This window comes from Cebidichthys violaceus, unplaced genomic scaffold, assembly GCF_023349555.1.
Source record: "Cebidichthys violaceus isolate CVI_PGR_0920_01 unplaced genomic scaffold, fCebVio1.0.p SCAF_16, whole genome shotgun sequence".
Classification (NCBI taxonomy): domain Eukaryota; kingdom Metazoa; phylum Chordata; class Actinopteri; order Perciformes; family Stichaeidae; genus Cebidichthys; species Cebidichthys violaceus.
This window is the reverse complement of record NW_027176329.1, coordinates 2,184,268-2,206,486: the sequence shown is the minus strand read 5'-3', so window position 1 is coordinate 2,206,486 and position 22,219 is coordinate 2,184,268. Positions and strand designations below refer to the sequence as shown.

Below are 22,219 nucleotides of genomic sequence, written 5' to 3'. Positions count from 1 at the left end.
AAAAAACAGTCATAGTATAGCATGTCGAAAAATGAAAAAAACAGTCATAGTATAGCATGTCGAAAAAAAGGAAAAAACAGTCATAGTATAGCATGTCGAAAAATGAAAAAAACAGTCATAGTATAGCATGTCAAAAAATGAAAAAACAGTCATAGTATAGCATGTCGAAAAAAGTAAAAAACAGTCATAGTATAGCATGTTGAAAAATGAAAAAACAGTCATAGTATAGCATGTCAAAAAATGAAAAAACAGTCATAGTATAGCATGTCGAAAAAAGGAAAAAACAGTCATAGTATAGCATGTCGAAAAATGAAAAAAACAGTCATAGTATAGCATGTCAAAAAATGAAAAAAACAGTCATAGTATAGCATGTCGAAAAAAGGAAAAAGCAGTCATAGTATAGCATGTCGAAAAAAGTAAAAAACAGTCATAGTATAGCATGTCGAAAAATGAAAAAACAGTCATAGTATAGCATGTCGAAAAATGAAAAAACAGTCATAGTATAGCATGTCGAAAAAATGAAAAAACAGTCATAGTATAGCATGTCGAAAAAAGTAAAAAACAGTCATCGTATAGCATGTCGAAAAATGAAAAAACAGTCATAGTATAGCATGTCGAAAAATGAAAAAACAGTCATAGTATAGCATGTCGAAAAAATGAAAAAACAGTCATAGTATAGCATGTCGAAAAATGGAAAAAACAGTCATAGTGTAGCATGTCGAAAAAATGAAAAAACAGTCATAGTATAGCATGTCGAAAAAAGGAAAAAACAGTCATAGTATAGCATGTCGAAAAATGAAAAAACAGTCATAGTATAGCATGTCGAAAAAAGGAAAAAACAGTCATAGTATAGCATGTCGAAAAAATGAAAAAACAGTCATAGTGTAGCATGTCGAAAAAATGAAAAAACAGTCATAGTATAGCATGTCGAAAAAAGGAAAAAACAGTCATAGTATAGCCTGTCGAAAAACGAAAAAACAGTCATAGTATAGCATGTCGAAAAATGGAAAAAACAGTCATAGTATAGCATGTCGAAAAAAGGAAAAAACAGTCATAGTATAGCATGTCGAAAAATGAAAAAACAGTCATAGTATAGCATGTCGAAAAAATGAAAAAACAGTCATAGTATAGCATGTCGAAAAATTAAAAAACAGTCATAGTATAGCATGTCGAAAAAAGGAAAAAGCAGTCATAGTATAGCATGTCGAAAAATGAAAAAACAGTCATAGTATAGCATGTCGAAAAATGAAAAAACAGTCATAGTATAGCATGTTGAAAAAAGGAAAAAACAGTGATTATCTGTATGATGTAAAAAATAATTATCTATACACCGCAGGCACAGCCACGGGAGCAATTTTGGGGTTAAGTTTCTTGCTCAAGGATAGATTGACATGAAACTAACGGAGTAGGAGCCGGGGATCGAACCGACAACCCTCTGATTGAAAGGGGGCTCTGCTCTCCACTTACCCACAGTTAAAAGTTGAGAATCACTGGCATAGTATGTCTAAAAACAGTCATAGTATAGCATGTCGAAAAATGAAAAAACAGTCATAGTATAGCATGTCGAAAAAAGGAAAAAGCAGTCATAGTATAGCATGTCGAAAAAAGGAAAAAACAGTCATAGTATAGCATGTCGAAAAATGAAAAAACAGTCATAGTATAGCATGTCGAAAAATGAAAAAACAGTCATAGTATAGCATGTCGAAAAATGAAAAAACAGTCATAGTATAGCATGTCGTGAAAAGGAAAAAACAGTCATAGTATAGCATGTCGAAAAAAGTAAAAAACAGTCATAGTATAGCATGTCGAAAAAAGTAAAAAACAGTCATAGTATAGCATGTCGAAAAAAGTAAAAAACAGTCATAGTATAGCATGTCGAAAAAAGTAAAAAACAGTCATAGTATAGCATGTCGAAAAATGTAAAAAACAGTCATAGTATAGGATGTTGAAAAATGAAAAAACAGTCATAGTATAGCATGTGAAAAAATGAAAAAACAGTCATAGTATAGCATGTCGAAAAAAGAAAAAAACAGTCATAGTATAGCATGTCGAAAAATGAAAAAACAGTCATAGTATAGCATGTCGAAAAAAGGAAAAAACAGTCATAGTATAGCATGTCAAAAAATGAAAAAACAGTCATAGTATAGCATGTCGAAAAAAGTAAAAAACAGTCATAGTATAGCATGTCGAAAAAAGTAAAAAACAGTCATAGTATAGCATGTCGAAAAAAGGAAAAAACAGTCATAGTATAGCATGTTGAAAAATGAAAAAACAGTCATAGTATAGCATGTGAAAAAATGGAAAAAACAGTCATAGTATAGCATGTCGAAAAATGAAAAAACAGTCATAGTATAGCATGTCGAAAAAAGTAAAAAACAGTCATAGTATAGCATGTCGAAAAAAGTAAAAAACAGTCATAGTATAGCATGTCGAAAAATGAAAAAACAGTCATAGTATAGCATGTCGAAAAAATGAAAAAAACAGTCATAGTATAGCATGTCGAAAAAAAGGAAAAAACAGTCATAGTATAGCATGTCGAAAAATGAAAAAAACAGTCATAGTATAGCATGTCAAAAAATGAAAAAACAGTCATAGTATAGCATGTCAAAAAATGAAAAAACAGTCATAGTATAGCATGTCGAAAAAAGTAAAAAACAGTCATAGTATAGCATGTTGAAAAATGAAAAAACAGTCATAGTATAGCATGTCAAAAAATGAAAAAACAGTCATAGTATAGCATGTCGAAAAATGAAAAAACAGTCATAGTATAGCATGTCGAAAAAAGGAAAAAACAGTGATTATCTGTATGATGTAAAAAATAATTATCTATACACCGCAGGCACAGCCACGGGAGCAATTTTGGGGTTAAGTTTCTTGCTCAAGGATAGATTGACATGAAACTAACGGAGTAGGAGCCGGGGATCGAACCGACAACCCTCTGATTGAAAGGGGGCTCTGCTCTCCACTTACCCACAGTTAAAAGTTGAAAATCGCTGGCATAGTATGTCTAAAAACAGTCATAGTATAGCATGTCGAAAAATGAAAAAACAGTCATAGTATAGCATGTCGAAAAATGAAAAAACAGTCATAGTATAGCATGTCGAAAAAAGGAAAAAGCAGTCATAGTATAGCATGTCGAAAAATGAAAAAACAGTCATAGTATAGCATGTCGAAAAATGAAAAAACAGTCATAGTATAGCATGTCGAAAAAAGGAAAAAACAGTGATTATCTGTATGATGTAAAAAATAATTATCTATACACCGCAGGCACAGCCACGGGAGCAATTTTGGGGTTAAGTTTCTTGCTCAAGGATAGATTGACATGAAACTAACGGAGTAGGAGCCGGGGATCGAACCGACAACCCTCTGATTGAAAGGGGGCTCTGCTCTCCACTTACCCACAGTTAAAAGTTGAGAATCGCTGGCATAGTATGTCTAAAAACAGTCATAGTATAGCATGTCGAAAAATGAAAAAACAGTCATAGTATAGCATGTCGAAAAAATGAAAAAACAGTCATAGTATAGCATGTCGAAAAAAGAAAAAAACAGTCATAGTATAGCATGTCGAAAAATGAAAAAACAGTCATAGTATAGCATGTCGAAAAAAGGAAAAAACAGTCATAGTATAGCATGTCAAAAAATGAAAAAACAGTCATAGTATAGCATGTCGAAAAAAGGAAAAAACAGTCATAGTATAGCATGTCGAAAAATGAAAAAACAGTCATAGTATAGCATGTCGAAAAAATGAAAAAACAGTCATAGTATAGCATGTCGAAAAATTAAAAAACAGTCATAGTATAGCATGTCGAAAAAAGGAAAAAGCAGTCATAGTATAGCATGTCGAAAAATGAAAAAACAGTCATAGTATAGCATGTCGAAAAATGAAAAAACAGTCATAGTATAGCATGTTGAAAAAAGGAAAAAACAGTGATTATCTGTATGATGTAAAAAATAATTATCTATACACCGCAGGCACAGCCACGGGAGCAATTTTGGGGTTAAGTTTCTTGCTCAAGGATAGATTGACATGAAACTAACGGAGTAGGAGCCGGGGATCGAACCGACAACCCTCTGATTGAAAGGGGGCTCTGCTCTCCACTTACCCACAGTTAAAAGTTGAGAATCACTGGCATAGTATGTCTAAAAACAGTCATAGTATAGCATGTCGAAAAATGAAAAAACAGTCATAGTATAGCATGTCGAAAAAAGGAAAAAGCAGTCATAGTATAGCATGTCGAAAAAAGGAAAAAACAGTCATAGTATAGCATGTCGAAAAATGAAAAAACAGTCATAGTATAGCATGTCGAAAAATGAAAAAACAGTCATAGTATAGCATGTCGAAAAATGAAAAAACAGTCATAGTATAGCATGTCGTGAAAAGGAAAAAGCAGTCATAGTATAGCATGTCGAAAAATGAAAAAACAGTCATAGTATAGCATGTCGAAAAATGAAAAAACAGTCATAGTATAGCATGTCGAAAAAAGGAAAAAACAGTCATAGTATAGCATGTCGAAAAAAGTAAAAAACAGTCATAGTATAGCATGTCGAAAAAAGGAAAAAACAGTCATAGTATAGCATGTCGAAAAAAGTAAAAAACAGTCATAGTATAGCATGTCGAAAAAAGTAAAAAACAGTCATAGTATAGCATGTCGAAAAATGTAAAAAACAGTCATAGTATAGGATGTTGAAAAATGAAAAAACAGTCATAGTATAGCATGTGAAAAAATGAAAAAACAGTCATAGTATAGCATGTCGAAAAAAGAAAAAAACAGTCATAGTATAGCATGTCGAAAAATGAAAAAACAGTCATAGTATAGCATGTCGAAAAAAGGAAAAAACAGTCATAGTATAGCATGTCAAAAAATGAAAAAACAGTCATAGTATAGCATGTCGAAAAAAGTAAAAAACAGTCATAGTATAGCATGTCGAAAAAAGTAAAAAACAGTCATAGTATAGCATGTCGAAAAAAGGAAAAAACAGTCATAGTATAGCATGTTGAAAAATGAAAAAACAGTCATAGTATAGCATGTGAAAAAATGGAAAAAACAGTCATAGTATAGCATGTCGAAAAATGAAAAAACAGTCATAGTATAGCATGTCGAAAAAAGTAAAAAACAGTCATAGTATAGCATGTCGAAAAAAGTAAAAAACAGTCATAGTATAGCATGTCGAAAAATGAAAAAACAGTCATAGTATAGCATGTCGAAAAAATGAAAAAAACAGTCATAGTATAGCATGTCGAAAAAAAGGAAAAAACAGTCATAGTATAGCATGTCGAAAAATGAAAAAAACAGTCATAGTATAGCATGTCAAAAAATGAAAAAACAGTCATAGTATAGCATGTCAAAAAATGAAAAAACAGTCATAGTATAGCATGTCGAAAAAAGTAAAAAACAGTCATAGTATAGCATGTTGAAAAATGAAAAAACAGTCATAGTATAGCATGTCAAAAAATGAAAAAACAGTCATAGTATAGCATGTCGAAAAATGAAAAAACAGTCATAGTATAGCATGTCGAAAAAAGGAAAAAACAGTGATTATCTGTATGATGTAAAAAATAATTATCTATACACCGCAGGCACAGCCACGGGAGCAATTTTGGGGTTAAGTTTCTTGCTCAAGGATAGATTGACATGAAACTAACGGAGTAGGAGCCGGGGATCGAACCGACAACCCTCTGATTGAAAGGGGGCTCTGCTCTCCACTTACCCACAGTTAAAAGTTGAAAATCGCTGGCATAGTATGTCTAAAAACAGTCATAGTATAGCATGTCGAAAAATGAAAAAACAGTCATAGTATAGCATGTGAAAAAATGAAAAAACAGTCATAGTATAGCATGTCGAAAAAAGAAAAAAACAGTCATAGTATAGCATGTCGAAAAATGAAAAAACAGTCATAGTATAGCATGTCGAAAAAAGGAAAAAACAGTCATAGTATAGCATGTCAAAAAATGAAAAAACAGTCATAGTATAGCATGTCGAAAAAAGTAAAAAACAGTCATAGTATAGCATGTCGAAAAAAGTAAAAAACAGTCATAGTATAGCATGTCGAAAAAAGGAAAAAACAGTCATAGTATAGCATGTTGAAAAATGAAAAAACAGTCATAGTATAGCATGTGAAAAAATGGAAAAAACAGTCATAGTATAGCATGTCGAAAAATGAAAAAACAGTCATAGTATAGCATGTCGAAAAAAGGAAAAAACAGTCATAGTATAGCATGTCGAAAAAAGTAAAAAACAGTCATAGTATAGCATGTCGAAAAATGAAAAAACAGTCATAGTATAGCATGTCGAAAAAATGAAAAAAACAGTCATAGTATAGCATGTCGAAAAAAAGGAAAAAACAGTCATAGTATAGCATGTCGAAAAATGAAAAAAACAGTCATAGTATAGCATGTCAAAAAATGAAAAAACAGTCATAGTATAGCATGTCAAAAAATGAAAAAACAGTCATAGTATAGCATGTCGAAAAAAGTAAAAAACAGTCATAGTATAGCATGTTGAAAAATGAAAAAACAGTCATAGTATAGCATGTCAAAAAATGAAAAAACAGTCATAGTATAGCATGTCGAAAAATGAAAAAACAGTCATAGTATAGCATGTCGAAAAAAGGAAAAAACAGTGATTATCTGTATGATGTAAAAAATAATTATCTATACACCGCAGGCACAGCCACGGGAGCAATTTTGGGGTTAAGTTTCTTGCTCAAGGATAGATTGACATGAAACTAACGGAGTAGGAGCCGGGGATCGAACCGACAACCCTCTGATTGAAAGGGGGCTCTGCTCTCCACTTACCCACAGTTAAAAGTTGAAAATCGCTGGCATAGTATGTCTAAAAACAGTCATAGTATAGCATGTCGAAAAATGAAAAAACAGTCATAGTATAGCATGTCGAAAAAAGGAAAAAGCAGTCATAGTATAGCATGTCGAAAAATGAAAAAACAGTCATAGTATAGCATGTCGAAAAATGAAAAAACAGTCATAGTATAGCATGTCAAAAAAAGGAAAAAACAGTCATAGTATAGCATGTCAAAAAATGAAAAAACAGTCATAGTATAGCATGTCGAAAAAAGTAAAAAACAGTCATAGTATAGCATGTCGAAAAAAGTAAAAAACAGTCATAGTATAGCATGTCGAAAAAAGTAAAAAAACAGTCATAGTATAGCATGTTGAAAAATGAAAAAACAGTCATAGTATAGCATGTGAAAAAATGGAAAAAACAGTCATAGTATAGCATGTCGAAAAATGAAAAAACAGTCATAGTATAGCATGTCGAAAAAAGGAAAAAACAGTCATAGTATAGCATGTCGAAAAAAGTAAAAAACAGTCATAGTATAGCATGTCGAAAAATGAAAAAACAGTCATAGTATAGCATGTCGAAAAAATGAAAAAGCAGTCATAGTATAGCATGTCGAAAAATGGAAAAAACAGTCATAGTATAGCATGTCGAAAAATGAAAAAAACAGTCATAGTATAGCATGTCGAAAAAAAGGAAAAAACAGTCATAGTATAGCATGTCGAAAAATGAAAAAAACAGTCATAGTATAGCATGTCAAAAAATGAAAAAACAGTCATAGTATAGCATGTCGAAAAAAGTAAAAAACAGTCATAGTATAGCATGTTGAAAAATGAAAAAACAGTCATAGTATAGCATGTCAAAAAATGAAAAAACAGTCATAGTATAGCATGTCGAAAAAAGGAAAAAACAGTCATAGTATAGCATGTCGAAAAATGAAAAAAACAGTCATAGTATAGCATGTCAAAAAATGAAAAAAACAGTCATAGTATAGCATGTCGAAAAAAGGAAAAAGCAGTCATAGTATAGCATGTCGAAAAAAGTAAAAAACAGTCATAGTATAGCATGTCGAAAAATGAAAAAACAGTCATAGTATAGCATGTCGAAAAATGAAAAAACAGTCATAGTATAGCATGTCGAAAAAATGAAAAAACAGTCATAGTATAGCATGTCGAAAAAAGTAAAAAACAGTCATCGTATAGCATGTCGAAAAATGAAAAAACAGTCATAGTATAGCATGTCGAAAAATGAAAAAACAGTCATAGTATAGCATGTCGAAAAAAGGAAAAAACAGTCATAGTATAGCATGTCGAAAAAATGAAAAAACAGTCATAGTATAGCATGTCGAAAAATGGAAAAAACAGTCATAGTGTAGCATGTCGAAAAAATGAAAAAACAGTCATAGTATAGCATGTCGAAAAAAGGAAAAAACAGTCATAGTATAGCATGTCGAAAAATGAAAAAACAGTCATAGTATAGCATGTCGAAAAAAGGAAAAAACAGTCATAGTATAGCATGTCGAAAAAATGAAAAAACAGTCATAGTGTAGCATGTCGAAAAAATGAAAAAACAGTCATAGTATAGCATGTCGAAAAAAGGAAAAAACAGTCATAGTATAGCCTGTCGAAAAACGAAAAAACAGTCATAGTATAGCATGTCGAAAAATGGAAAAAACAGTCATAGTATAGCATGTCGAAAAAAGGAAAAAACAGTCATAGTATAGCATGTCGAAAAATGAAAAAACAGTCATAGTATAGCATGTCGAAAAATGAAAAAACAGTGATTATCTGTATGATGTAAAAAATTATTATCTATACACCGCAGGCACAGCCACGGGAGCAATTTTGGGGGTAAGTTTCTTGCTCAAGGATAAATTGACATGAAACTAACGGAGTAGGAGCCGGGGATCGAACCGACAACCCTCTGATTGAAAGGGGCCTCTGCTCTCCATTTACCCACAGTTAAAAGTTGAGAATCACTGGCATAGTATGTCTAAAAACAGTCATAGTATAGCATGTCGAAAAATGAAAAAAAAGTCATAGTATAGCATGTCGAAAAACGAAAAAACAGTCATAGTATAGCATGTCGAAAAACGAAAAAACAGTCATAGTATAGCATGTCGAAAAACGAAAAAACAGTCATAGTATAGCATGTCGAAAAACGAAAAAACAGTCATAGTATAGCATGTCGAAAAATGAAAAAAAAGTCATAGTATAGCATGTCAAAAAAATGAAAAAACAGTCATAGTATAGCATGTCGAAAAATGAAAAAACAGTCATAGTATAGCATGTCGAAAAAAGGAAAAAGCAGTCATAGTATAGCATGTCGAAAAAAGTAAAAAACAGTCATAGTATAGCATGTCGAAAAATGGAAAAAACAGTTATAGTATAGCATGTCGAAAAATGGAAAAAACAGTCATAGTATAGCATGTCGAAAAAAGGAAAAAGCAGTCATAGTATAACATGTCGAAAAAAGGAAAAAGCAGTCATAGTATAGCATGTCGAAAAATGGAAAAAACAGTCATAGTATAGCATGTTGAAAAAATGAAAAAACAGTCATAGTATAGCATGTTGAAAAATGAAAAAACAGTCATAGTATAGCATGTTGAAAAATGAAAAAACAGTCATAGTATAGCATGTTGAAAAATGAAAAAACAGTCATAGTATAGCATGTCGAAAAATGGAAAAAACAGTCATAGTATAGCATGTCGAAAAATGGAAAAAACAGTCATAGTATAGCATGTCGAAAAATGGAAAAAGCAGTCATAGTATAGCATGTCGAAAAAAGGAAAAAACAGTCATAGTATAGCATGTCGAAAAATGGAAAAAGCAGTCATAGTATAGCATGTCGAAAAAATGAAAAAACAGTCATAGTATAGCATGTCGAAAAAATGAAAAAACAGTCATAGTATAGCATGTCGAAAAATGAAAAAACAGTCATAGTATAGCATGTCGAAAAAATGAAAAAACAGTCATAGTATAGCATGTCGAAAAAATGAAAAAACAGTCATAGTATAGCATGTCGAAAAATGAAAAAACAGTCATAGTATAGCATGTCGAAAAATGGAAAAAGCAGTCATAGTATAGCATGTCGAAAAATGGAAAAACATGACAAACTGTTCAATGATTTATTTTTGATAACTATGACATATTATGTGTTTGTTTTTTATATTATACAATAATATTTATGACATACTATGACTTATATTTTATCATGAAAAATATCTAGTACGTTAAAGTACGAACATTTTTCTGAACTTTTTATGACAAACTGATACTTTTGTATGATTTTGATGAGATATTTTGCATTTAGGACAAACTACACTATGACTATAATTTTTATGACATATTACTACATTATTTTTTACCGTTTACTATCCTATGACATAATTCATGAAATGTTTTCAGCATCTTATTTTACCACAAAATATGACATGTTTTATTATACTATACTACACTATGACATGTTTTATTATAACATACTACACTATGACATGTTTTATTATACTATACTACACTATGACATGTTTTATTATAACATACTACACTATGACATGTTTTATTATAACATACTACACTATGACATGTTTTATTATAGCATACTACACTATGACATGTTTTATTATACTATACTACACTATGACATGTTTTATTATACTATACTACACTATGACATGTTTTATTATACTATACTACACTATGACATGTTTTATTATAACATACTACACTATGACATGTTTTATTATAGCATACTACACTATGACATGTTTTATTATAACATACTATACTATGACATGTTTTATTATAGCATACTACACTATGACATGTTTTATTATAACATACTACACTATGACATGTTTTATTATAGCATACTACACTATGACATGTTTTATTATACTATACTACACTATGACATGTTTTATTATACTATACTACACTATGACATGTTTTATTATAACATACTACACTATGACATGTTTTATTATAACATACTACACTATGACATGTTTTATTATAGCATACTACACTATGACATGTTTTATTATAACATACTACACTATGACATGTTTTATTATAACATACTACACTATGACATGTTTTATTATACTATACTACACTATGACATGTTTTATTATAACATACTACACTATGACATGTTTTATTATACTATACTACACTATGACATGTTTTATTATAGCATACTACACTATGACATGTTTTATTATACTATACTACACTATGACATGTTTTATTATACTATACTACACTATGACATGTTTTATTATAGCATACTACACTATGACATGTTTTATTATACTATACTACACTATGACATGTTTTATTATACTATACAACACTATGACATGTTTTATTATACTATACTACACTATGACATGTTTTATTATAACATACTACACTATGACATGTTTTATTATAACATACTACACTATGACATGTTTTATTATAGCATACTACACTATGACATGTTTTATTATAACATACTACACTATGACATGTTTTATTATAACATACTACACTATGACATGTTTTATTATACTATACTACACTATGACATGTTTTATTATACTATACTACACTATGACATGTTTTATTATAGCATACTACACTATGACATGTTTTATTATAACATACTACACTATGACATGTTTTATTATAACATACTACACTATGACATGTTTTATTATAGCATACTACACTATGACATGTTTTATTATAGCATACTACACTATGACATGTTTTATTATACTATACTACACTATGACATGTTTTATTATAGCATACTACACTATGACATGTTTTATTATAACATACTACACTATGACATGTTTTATTATAACATACTACACTATGACATGTTTTATTATAGCATACTACACTATGACATGTTTTATTATAGCATACTACACTATGACATGTTTTATTATACTATACTACACTATGACATGTTTTATTATAACATACTACACTATGACATGTTTTATTATACTATACTACACTATGACATGTTTTATTATAGCATACTACACTATGACATGTTTTATTATACTATACTACACTATGACATGTTTTATTATACTATACTACACTATGACATGTTTTATTATAACATACTACACTATGACATGTTTTATTATAGCATACTACACTATGACATGTTTTATTATAACATACTACACTATGACATGTTTTATTATAGCATACTACACTATGACATGTTTTATTATAACATACTACACTATGACATGTTTTATTATAACATAATAATAATACTACTATAGTGTAGTATAGTTTTATTATACTATACTACACTATGACATGTTTTATTATAACATACTACACTATGACATGTTTTATTATAACATACTACACTATGACATGTTTTATTATACTATACTACACTATGACATGTTTTATTATAGCATACTACACTATGACATGTTTTATTATACTATACTACACTATGACATGTTTTATTATACTATACTACACTATGACATGTTTTATTATAACATACTACACTATGACATGTTTTATTATACTATACTACACTATGACATGTTTTATTATACTATACTACATTATGACATGTTTTATTATAACATACTACACTATGACATGTTTTATTATACTATACTACACTATGACATGTTTTATTATAACATACTACACTATGACATGTTTTATTATACTATACTACACTATGACATGTTTTATTATAACATACTACACTATGACATGTTTTATTATACTATACTACACTATGACATGTTTTATTATAGCATACTACACTATGACATGTTTTATTATAGCATACTATACTACACTATGACATGTTTTATTATAGCATACTACCCTGCTCGTCTTGACATGTTTTATTATAGCATACTACACTATGACATGTTTTATTATAGCATACTATACTACACTATGACATGTTTTATTATAGCATACTATACTACACTATGACATGTTTTATTATAGCATACTACCCTGCTCGTCTTGACATGTTTTATTATAGCATACTACACTATGACATGTTTTATTATAGCATACTACCCTGCTCGTCTTGACATGTTTTATTATAGCATACTACACTATGACATGTTTTATTATAGCATACTACACTATGACATGTTTTATTATAGCATACTACCCTGCTCGTCTTGGATCTGGTCTCAGAGGAAGCTGAGGTGCTTCTGGAGAGTCGGCTGTTCCTGCAGCGCCGCCTGAAAACCAACAAAGAAGACAGATGAGCCCCTGAAACGGGCTGAGACGTCAGAGTCAGGTACTCTGAGGTCCAGGACGTCAGAGACCATGATATTAATGACACGCTGTCAGACGTCACACTGAATCACGTCTGAACGTCCATGTCGTTTACACACCGCATCCTGCAATCTCCTGAATGTTCAACAAGCTCATCACTACATTCAGCAGGCCTCTGATTTGAAGCAGGTTTTATGCTTTAAATATTAACAGCACTGTACACAATGGAGCTGTAATGAGGGACAAGATCCTCCCTAAGAGGCTCGGCACAGAGAAGAGGTCTCAGCTGGTCCAGATGTCATCCACTCAGTGTCACTAACAACAGCACACGTCTTAACACGCTGCACAGCTGACAGTAACAATCACACAACAATGATACACCTTTATATAGAATGACACACACACACACACACACACACAGCATTTGGACAAACCTGAAGACTCTATAAGTCTATAAGATGAAACACTGAATAAAGAGTTTGAGTTGGATTGAATACAAAGTGGATACTATCTTTAATTCCCTTTAATTTAGTTGTTAATTCATTAATAATTGTAACAGTATAACAGCACCTGGCTGACAATAAATTGCCTTTAAAAGAGAGATTTACACAGATTAATCCACCCGTGTTCCAGAAGCAGCGGTGGGATAATTCCACCAATCAGCCATTAATCTCTCTAATAAGTAAGATGTTGGTCCACCAGCGGCAGAGTGGATGTGACTTTATGTTGGGAGTTTTTATTCCCTTGTATTCTGGTCTTCGGCATCATTTCACTTTATTTACTTCATGCAGTGAAACACTAACGTGGCACGTTGCCATGTAATGTGGTCTATAATTACTACAGTTATCACAACGCTGTAATGAAACGGGTTACAGACCACACAGGGGTTAATTAGTCACCGTAGAAACCATCAATAACCACTGACGTGCACAATACCTCCTACTGAAATGAGATGCTTCCGCTCAACACGCGCACAGTTGTTAGAACGCAGTTACAGTCCGTTTAAACGGTCGGTAATGTCACAGAAAGAGGCGCAACGTGAGCCGCAAATGAAAACTGCACCATGAACAATAAAACCACTGCTGCTGAACAACGGCACACAAGCAGAGTTTAACTACCTTATTAACCATATTTAAGAGAGAACGTATCAACAGAGTCCAGGTCTGAAGACCGTACAGTAGACTACACTATCACACCGCAAGGGAAGCAAGCAGCGCCAAGCTCAACTGTATTTACATTTATTTTGCAATAAATGTTAAAAATCTTACTGAAATGAGATAAAACGCTTGTAATGGATCCCAATTAAAATATCACACACTGTAATTATTATATAATTATACGGAAAAGGACCTCTGAGAGTATTTTAATAGATTGTTCCTTTTTTATGTCGTTTGTTTTGGAGGTTTTGTCGGTGCATTTCCTGTTGCGCATTTATTTTGAAGGTACAAAACCGGAAGTAGGTAGTAAGAAGCGGTACGAAACGAAATGTCAACAGGTGATTATTGATTAGGGAGGGGGAACTGACGCAGTAATGTACCGTGGGCTGTCTGGGTGATACATATTTACACATTTACGTCGTTAATGTCGCGCTAATTGACCAAAGTCCTCTTCATTTCTACTTTTAGTACATCTCAGGAACGCTGCGCTCGAGAAGCTCACCTTAAAATGACTGCTCCGTCACGTCGTAGCTTTCCAAGATGGCGTCCCGTTTGGAAGCTTTGCAAGTTAGCATGGACATTTTCGCCGTCTCTTTAGAGAGATTTTATAAAACCAGTAAATCCAACAATGAATGCCTTCTGTGCTTTGTTATCCGTGATGGAAGGAGTTGTTGTTGTCGTCGTTAGCCGTTAGCTGAAGCCAGTGAAGGAAAGGAATGGCCGGTATGTAGATCACGTGGTTTCCACTGCTGCCCCGCCCCTTCAGGAGACGACCCGCAAGTCTGGAGGCTGTTGGAGTCGATTGGAGTCTATTGGAGGCTGTTGGAGTCTATTGGAGTCTATTGGAGTCTGTTGGAGTCTATTGGAGGCTGTTGGAGTCTATTGGAGGCTGTTGGGAGTCTGTTGGAGTCTATTGGAGGCTGTTGGAGTCTACTGGAGGCTGTTGGCGTCTATTGGAGTCTGTTGGAGTCTATTGGAGTCTGTTGGAGTCTATTGGAGGCTGTTGGGAGTCTATTGGAGTCTGTTGGAGTCTATTGGAGGCTGTTGGAGTCTGTTGGAGTCTATTGGAGTCTACTGGAGGCTGTTGGTGCTTTTAAATATTATATTATATATATTATTACCATCTGACATTCTTTAAGTATATTGGAACTAGTTATGAATGTGACATTTCCACATGAAGTACAAGGGTCAAGTGCCTTTCATCATTTGTTTTCCTAAGACTCCACTGAACACATGTTGTACATTGTATATGTTTTTTAATATCAGAAATATCACAAGCCAGCAAATGTTTACTCTGCAATTAATTGACCGTGGCTAAGTGGAGAGCAGGGCTGCCTTTCAATCAGAGGGTCGGTGGTTCGATCCCCGGCTCCTGCACTACTAGTCTCATGTCAATGTGTCCTTGAGCAAGACACTTAACCCCAAAATTGCTCCCGTAGCTGTGCCTATGGTGTGTAGATAGAACTGATAAAAGCGTCTGCTAAATGACTGTAATGTAATGTAAAATTGTTCTCATGCCAATACTGGTGGAAGCGACACGTACAGTGGATTTGGTTAGAGCTCTTCTCCAATGATCAATGGCAGTATGTCTTATGTTGATGCAGTCACGATGCAGCACAGCCACTGGTGCAAACAAATGAATTTATTGAGAAAAAGAAAAATCAAAGCAAATACAAAACACGTACATAACTGTCCAAAGCTCATCACCTCCATGATGATTAAAAAAAGATGTGTTCCGTTATATATATATATATATATAATTTTTTTTTTTCTCAGTAGCTGCACATTTTTCAATCTATGTGGTGCTTCTCTTGACAAAAAAAAATAAAAGCAATCATTGATATTAACCTATCTTTGTATTTACAAATGATGTAAAAAACATCAACTTTGTTCACAACATGTCTGCACCCAGAACACAACATTTAAGAAGCTGTTTTATGGTACAAATGAATGGCGGTGGGACGTGAGGTCGCTGCAGAGAGAGTGGTGGAGCATGAAGTGCCTTCATCCTCCACCACTCTGACTCTGACCCTTTTCTACAGGGGAATAAGAAAGAACAGAAAAAACAAACCAAGCGTCCCCCTCTAGGAAATCTCCACCATCTTTAGAAGAACAGCCTGCGTCTTCCTTTCAGACGTGCTGCAGCCTCACCTGACCGCTAACTCTCTAACTGTTTAAAAGCTGCATTGTCGCCTCGTCTTTTTAAGAAAATAGTGTGTTTCTGGAAAGCTGCAATCTTGGAATCTACTCCTCTGTCGACTATTGTTTTTGAAAGTACCCCGCAATCCTTTGTTTTTTTTTTTTTTTTTCCCCAGCACGACAGCGAGCGATCACCTCCTATTAGGATTAGTGGCCTGACGTGTTTTCACACACTCCCACCCTTTAGCTGCTCTCTGCCGACAGGCTCGACTCCTCTGCCGGCGCCGAGAAGAATAAAAAAAAAAAAAAAAAGAGCGCGGTGAGAGCGCCGTCGCTACTTCCTGCCGAATACGGCGACCTGACGGAGCCGAGGTTGGCTTCTCGGAGCGTTGCGGGGATGAGGTTAGGACACGTGACTTATTATCTACGCCGTTTGCTGTGCAACAAACCGTTTCCGCAGGAAAAAAACATTGCTCCCGGCATCTCCCCCGTGTCTCTCTACAGCTCCCGTCGGAGCCACTGAGAGCCGGCGTCACATTTCATCACAGAGCCAGGCGTGGTGAGATGGTTCCTCTCTGCCTCCCTTCCTCATTTGCTCTGATTCAACCCTCCACCCTGTAATCATCTCTCTTATCAAAGGTGAAAGAGAGCGGGTCCTCGGCGCTCCTCTCCCCCCTCCGAAGCTTTGTTATTGGTCTTTGCCTTTTCGCTTCTTTTCACACAAATTGTTCTCATCGGTACCATAACAGCAGGAAGTCGGGGATTCTTTTTGTTGAGTTGAGAGGGGAGGGGGGGGGGCAACCTGATGTGAAGAGGAAGCCAAACAAGAGGAGCACTTGCCACTGTGCTGACAATTCACAGCTCGGATAATAACTTGCGGACTTCTTATTTCCCTGCAGTGTTCGGTCCATTTTCCTACAATCAAAGAGTGTGCGGTAGTTTAGCAAGAGACGATGGAGAAATGTGTGCGTGAATTTGCGTACTGCACAGGTATCACAGCTCGGAATAATACATATGAATAACCATCAGCGACGTCCCCTCCTCCTCCTCCTCCTCCTCCTCCTCCTCCTTCCATTTCTATTGATTGAGCAGTCACCTTGGAAAGCCGTTTCGACGTAGTTTGTATTCTACTGTGCCGCCGTCTGTTAAAATAGTCTCTCAGCCGCCACATTTGGTATGCCTGAGGAGGAGCGCGTACGCAGAGCGAGTGTTTCCTCTCTCCCTCCCGCGGTCCGCCGGTCCGCTCCCACTCCTTTGTTACAAAGCCGTTTGAATTCTCTTCTTTTTTTGCGCGCCCTCCCTCGGGGGGGCGGGGGGTGGGGGAGGACCGCTCGGCGGAGGAGCGCAAATGAGAAATAGGAAATCACATGAAGACGAGGGCGCAGCAGCGAGTAGAGAAAAGCTTGATGTCTTACAACCCACGGAGCATTGGAACTTGAAACACCCAACCAACACAGAACTACTGAACCCATTGAAGGACACGATACCAGAAGAAAAAGAAGAGTTATCCCCCCCCCCCCCCCCCCCCCATACAAACATTGAAAGAAGCTGTGTACAGCCAGGCAGCGAGAACACAATGTGTCCACTATATCATGAAAATCAACCGCATTATATGGGCTACTCAGTATGATCCCGCTCATCTTCACTGTCGTATCATGTAACAGCACCAAGTGGAATATATGGAGGAGTGCCCCCCCCCCCGTCCTTTTATTTACATCGATTTAATCCGGCAGCAAGGTGCTAAAAAACATTTGATGTGTCATCGATCTGCTCGGGTATAATAAAAAATAACAATAATAATAATAACTTGGCCAAAACATTTTCACTTCACATCTGAGGCCTTGGGTTGACACTCATCCAGAGCAGCGCACAATGCCTGTTAGAAAATAGAGGAGAATTTGGGGGGTTTTGGCGGGAACTGATTTTTTTCTGACAGTGAAGCTGAGCTCCATCACGGTGAGTAGCCCGGCTAGGGAGTGACGTCTCGAAGCCTTTAACCTGACTGGCAGGTTTGATAACGTCTGTTCCTGCAAAATTGTCATCCAAGGTGGAGGGAGAGCGCAGAGCGACGCGCTCCGTTCACAGGGACACGTTCATCCGTCTGCTGGGTCGCCGCGGTGATCGACGGCGCTCATCAACCAGTAAACACTTTTTCCGCGTCGGTTGTCGGCGGGTGACGGGTGTGGAGCGATCTCTCCGTCGCTCAGTCTCTCGCTGTTTTCCCGCCTCTGTCGTCGCTAAGCGTCTGCTAATTGATTGTTTCGGGGGCGGCCCGTTACCAGGGTTCTGTCAGTTCGGTCCGCGCATCTGAGCTCAGAGGTCGCTGGCCTCGGCCCGCTCGTACAGCGCCCGCAGCTTCTCGAAGCGGGGCCCCCACTCCCCGAGCGTCTCCTCCCTCCTCCCCTCCTCCACGCCGGCCCCTCCCCCATCCCCGCCGCTCCCTCCGTCCAGCCCCGCCGAGCTGAAGGAGCTGAGGGAGCCGGCGGGCGAGCCCCCTCCCTCGGTGGAGAACACCTGCAGGGAGTCGAAGGGCCCCGTGTCCGGGTGCTGGTCGGCGTCGCGGATGATCTCGCACAGGTAGCGCGCCAGGTCCTGGCTGGAGAAGGACAGGGAGCGGCGCGCCAGCTGGGAGGGGCGGGCCTGGCCCTGGGCCGGGAGCCTGGTGGGGGGCACGTCCCTGCGGAGACTGGCGGTGGTGGTGGCGGTGGAGGAGGTGGAGGCCGCCGAGGGGGGCAGGGTGGTGGAGCTGGATGTCCGGCTGAGGGGGTCCAGCGGCTGGGCGGCGGACGGCGCCGGGGGCGCCTGGTGGAGGAGGTGGTGGTGGTGGTGGTGGAGGGGTGGGGGAGGGTGGTGCAGGGCTCTGGAGCGGCAGTACTGGACCGACTGGGCCGGGCTCGGCTGGAGGGACTTCTGCAGCTCCGCCATGTCATAGGCATTCTGGACACACACAAGTTCATTCACACGCACACACAAGAACAGGAAGAGTCACAGTGAGCACAGAAGAACGAGCAAAAAAATAAAATGAGAGAGAGAGAGAGAGAGAGAGAGAGAGAGAGAGAGAGAGAAGAAAAACAATCAGCTCTCCCCATTACGTTTAGTGTGAATGTTCCACCTATTTAAGTTTCCAATCTATCTCTATTTACAGTCTCAGAGATGTAGAAGTAGTTGAGTTTGTGTGTGTGTGTGTGTGTGTGTGTGTGTGTGTGTGTGTGTGTGTGTGTGTGTGTGTGTGTGTGTAAGAGACCGAAAGGATTTGAACAAAATGGGTGAGTGCAGGTGATTCAGAAGAGATGAAGGGCGTCTCTCTCTCTCTCCATCATCTCTCATATGCACTGGTGCAGTGGGGTTTAAAGGCTGCCTTCACTTTGGTATATACTGTAACAGCCAATCTCTTCAGTACTAATGGATTCCACCAAAACAGTAACCACGGCAGCAGAGATGGGAAAAAGAAAGAAAGCTGGAGGAGGAGGAGGAGGAGGAGGAGGAGGAGGAGGAGGAAATGGTACACACGGAGGAGGAGGTGTGGGTCGCTTTGTAAAACTGATTATGTGATGGGTGGAAAGTGCTGATTCTATTCCTCCAGAGAGCTTTCAAACAAGACTCTTGAGAATCAACTGCAGCATCTGCTGTGTGTGTGTGTGTGTGTGTGTGTGTGTTTGGCTGCAGGTGATTTACATTACGGAGGACAAAACCTTGAGGATTTTTGGGTACTGACAAGGTCTGACAACAATCTGTGTATTCAAGTCATTTTTCTACTGTGTGTGTGCGTGTGTGTGTGTGTGTGTGTGTGTGTGTGTGTGTGTGTGTGTGTGTGTGTGTGTGTGTGTATGTGTGTGCCACATGTATTTGTTTCAATCAAAGCCGTTACATTATGCAAGCTCTTAAGTACTGTTGAGTGCTTGTGGGTTACAGTGGCTGTTGGGGAGAGGAGATAAGGATTTTGCGTGGGCCTAATTAAAATCGCTGGCACGCACACACGCACACACACACACACACACACGCACACACACACACGCACACACACACACTAGCTACATCTGCAGCTCACATACGACGTAGGGTTGTGTGAGTTCCAGGCAAAAGAAGACAGTAGTGACCTCCTTGTTCTGGGAATTGTTTGATTGTTGTTTCTTCAGCTTTAGGACCCAGCAGAGCGTTGTTTGCTGGTGTCGTCTAATGTGGGTAAGTTACAGCCCGTTCTCTTTCTCAGGGCATCAAATAGAGACACTTCGTCACGCCGCTCAGCGCCTGATACCCGAGCACAAGGCCCCCCCTTTAGCATGTGTGAGACCTATCAGGCTTTCAAGAAGCTACGATGTAAACCCCTCCGAGTCATTAGTAGACTCAGAGAAAATGCTCCTGGAGTGTGACAACGTGGTACAGAGACTGAGAAAGCCCACACATGGTGAGTGGGCAGCAGGGGGATGTGGATGGATCAAACAAACAAAGGACTTTCATCCAGGACACTGGAGTTCAAGACCATTGTTGTTCCGTGTTGTTTAGCAATGACGTTTGTGTTTCAGTACTCGTGTTTTCAGTATTTATGTTACGTTGTTTACGCAGTTATTTTAAGGCTATTTTTCCTCAACCTACCTCAAAGGGTTTTTGTTTGAATTCACCAACTTAACCGTGCATGAACTGCGACTTTAGAAAGTTAATGTCAAGGGGTTAAAGCGTCAGTTTTTGACCCGTTGGAATGTGAACGTGTTGTAAGTTAACATCTACAGACAACATTAGGCTACGTAAGGGAAGTAGTTACTCCACGAGCTCCAGCTGGTACTGGCAAAACACATGCCAACAGAAACTCTGTGAAAGCCAATGAAAGTTTGTTTCTCAAAGTCATTTCCTGTATATCTCTAGTTTAATAAAAAAGAACCGTGTGTGAAAAATATTAACAGAAGACTGGTCTATTTTTATGTTTGTAGAGGAGGTCTCCATGGCGCAAAGCACCACTTACGCACTGCTCTCACACCTGGTGTGGCCAATTCAATTGAATATAATGGAAGCGTAGTGTTGCAGCAGCCGCTCTGTGAACAGTCCGCATACGTTACGTGTTCAATGTAGCCTGGGTAGCCTAACCTAAACCTAACTGTAACCGAAACCTTAAAACCAGGTCTTAACACTCCAACAGGCCTGACGAACTGAGGACCGGCCAAAATGTCCTCACTCTGGTGTTGGTCCTCACTATGTAGCAAATACAAGAACACACACACAGTGGAGGATTCTATTCCAAATTGAACTGACTGGATCCACTTTAAAACTGCTACACAGTATCCACCGCTTAGTATTTCTAAACAAAAATCATGAACACATTTCACCTGTATGGGGCCACGTGTGTGTGTGTGTGTGTGTGTGTGTGTGTGTGTGTGTGTGTGTGTGTGTGTGTGTGTGTGTGTGTGTGTGTGTGTACGTGGTGTACCTGGTCCTCCTCCCCGCCGCCCTCCTCGTCATAGTTGAGGACGTTTTCTCGGATGTCCTCCCAGCCGTCGTGGTGAGCCGAGACGTGGTAAACGCCCTCCTTCAGCCCTTTGTAGCTCCTCCAGCGAGTGTAGAGGAAAATGCCCAGCAGCAGCACTGGAGTTGAGACAGACAATCGTGCGAGCTCGTCAGCGCAGGCATTAGCATTATCATTTCAGTGATTATGACCCTTCAGCCAATTACGGTATGGCCCCAGAGAGAGGTGCTGTTTGATGGAGTTGGCTCGCCCCAAAACTGTGTGCTGAAATGTGATGAGCTGCAGGGTTCAACCGATAATGACGCTTTAGTGTTCAAGCAAACAGGAGCTATTTCACAGCTGCTCTTTGACAAAATACACTGCAAGGATTTCAAGGACTTCTCTTCT

The 22,219-nt window shown here is 37.4% G+C and overlaps 1 protein-coding gene across 1 annotated transcript in view; it reads right to left on the bottom strand.

The window, feature by feature from the left end:
* Positions 1-17,426: 17,426 nt before the first annotated feature.
* Positions 17,427-22,219, bottom strand: part of si:ch211-186j3.6 (neural-cadherin) — a 276,175-nt gene continuing 271,382 nt past the window's right edge. Inside the window, exons 36-37 of the mRNA XM_068710718.1 lie at positions 21,797-21,951; positions 17,427-19,314 (exon numbers count right to left, since the gene is read on the bottom strand). Of these exons, the coding sequence (XP_068566819.1) occupies positions 18,691-19,314; positions 21,797-21,951 (779 nt within the window). The 3' untranslated portion in view covers positions 17,427-18,690. The remainder of the gene's footprint in view (positions 19,315-21,796; positions 21,952-22,219) is intronic.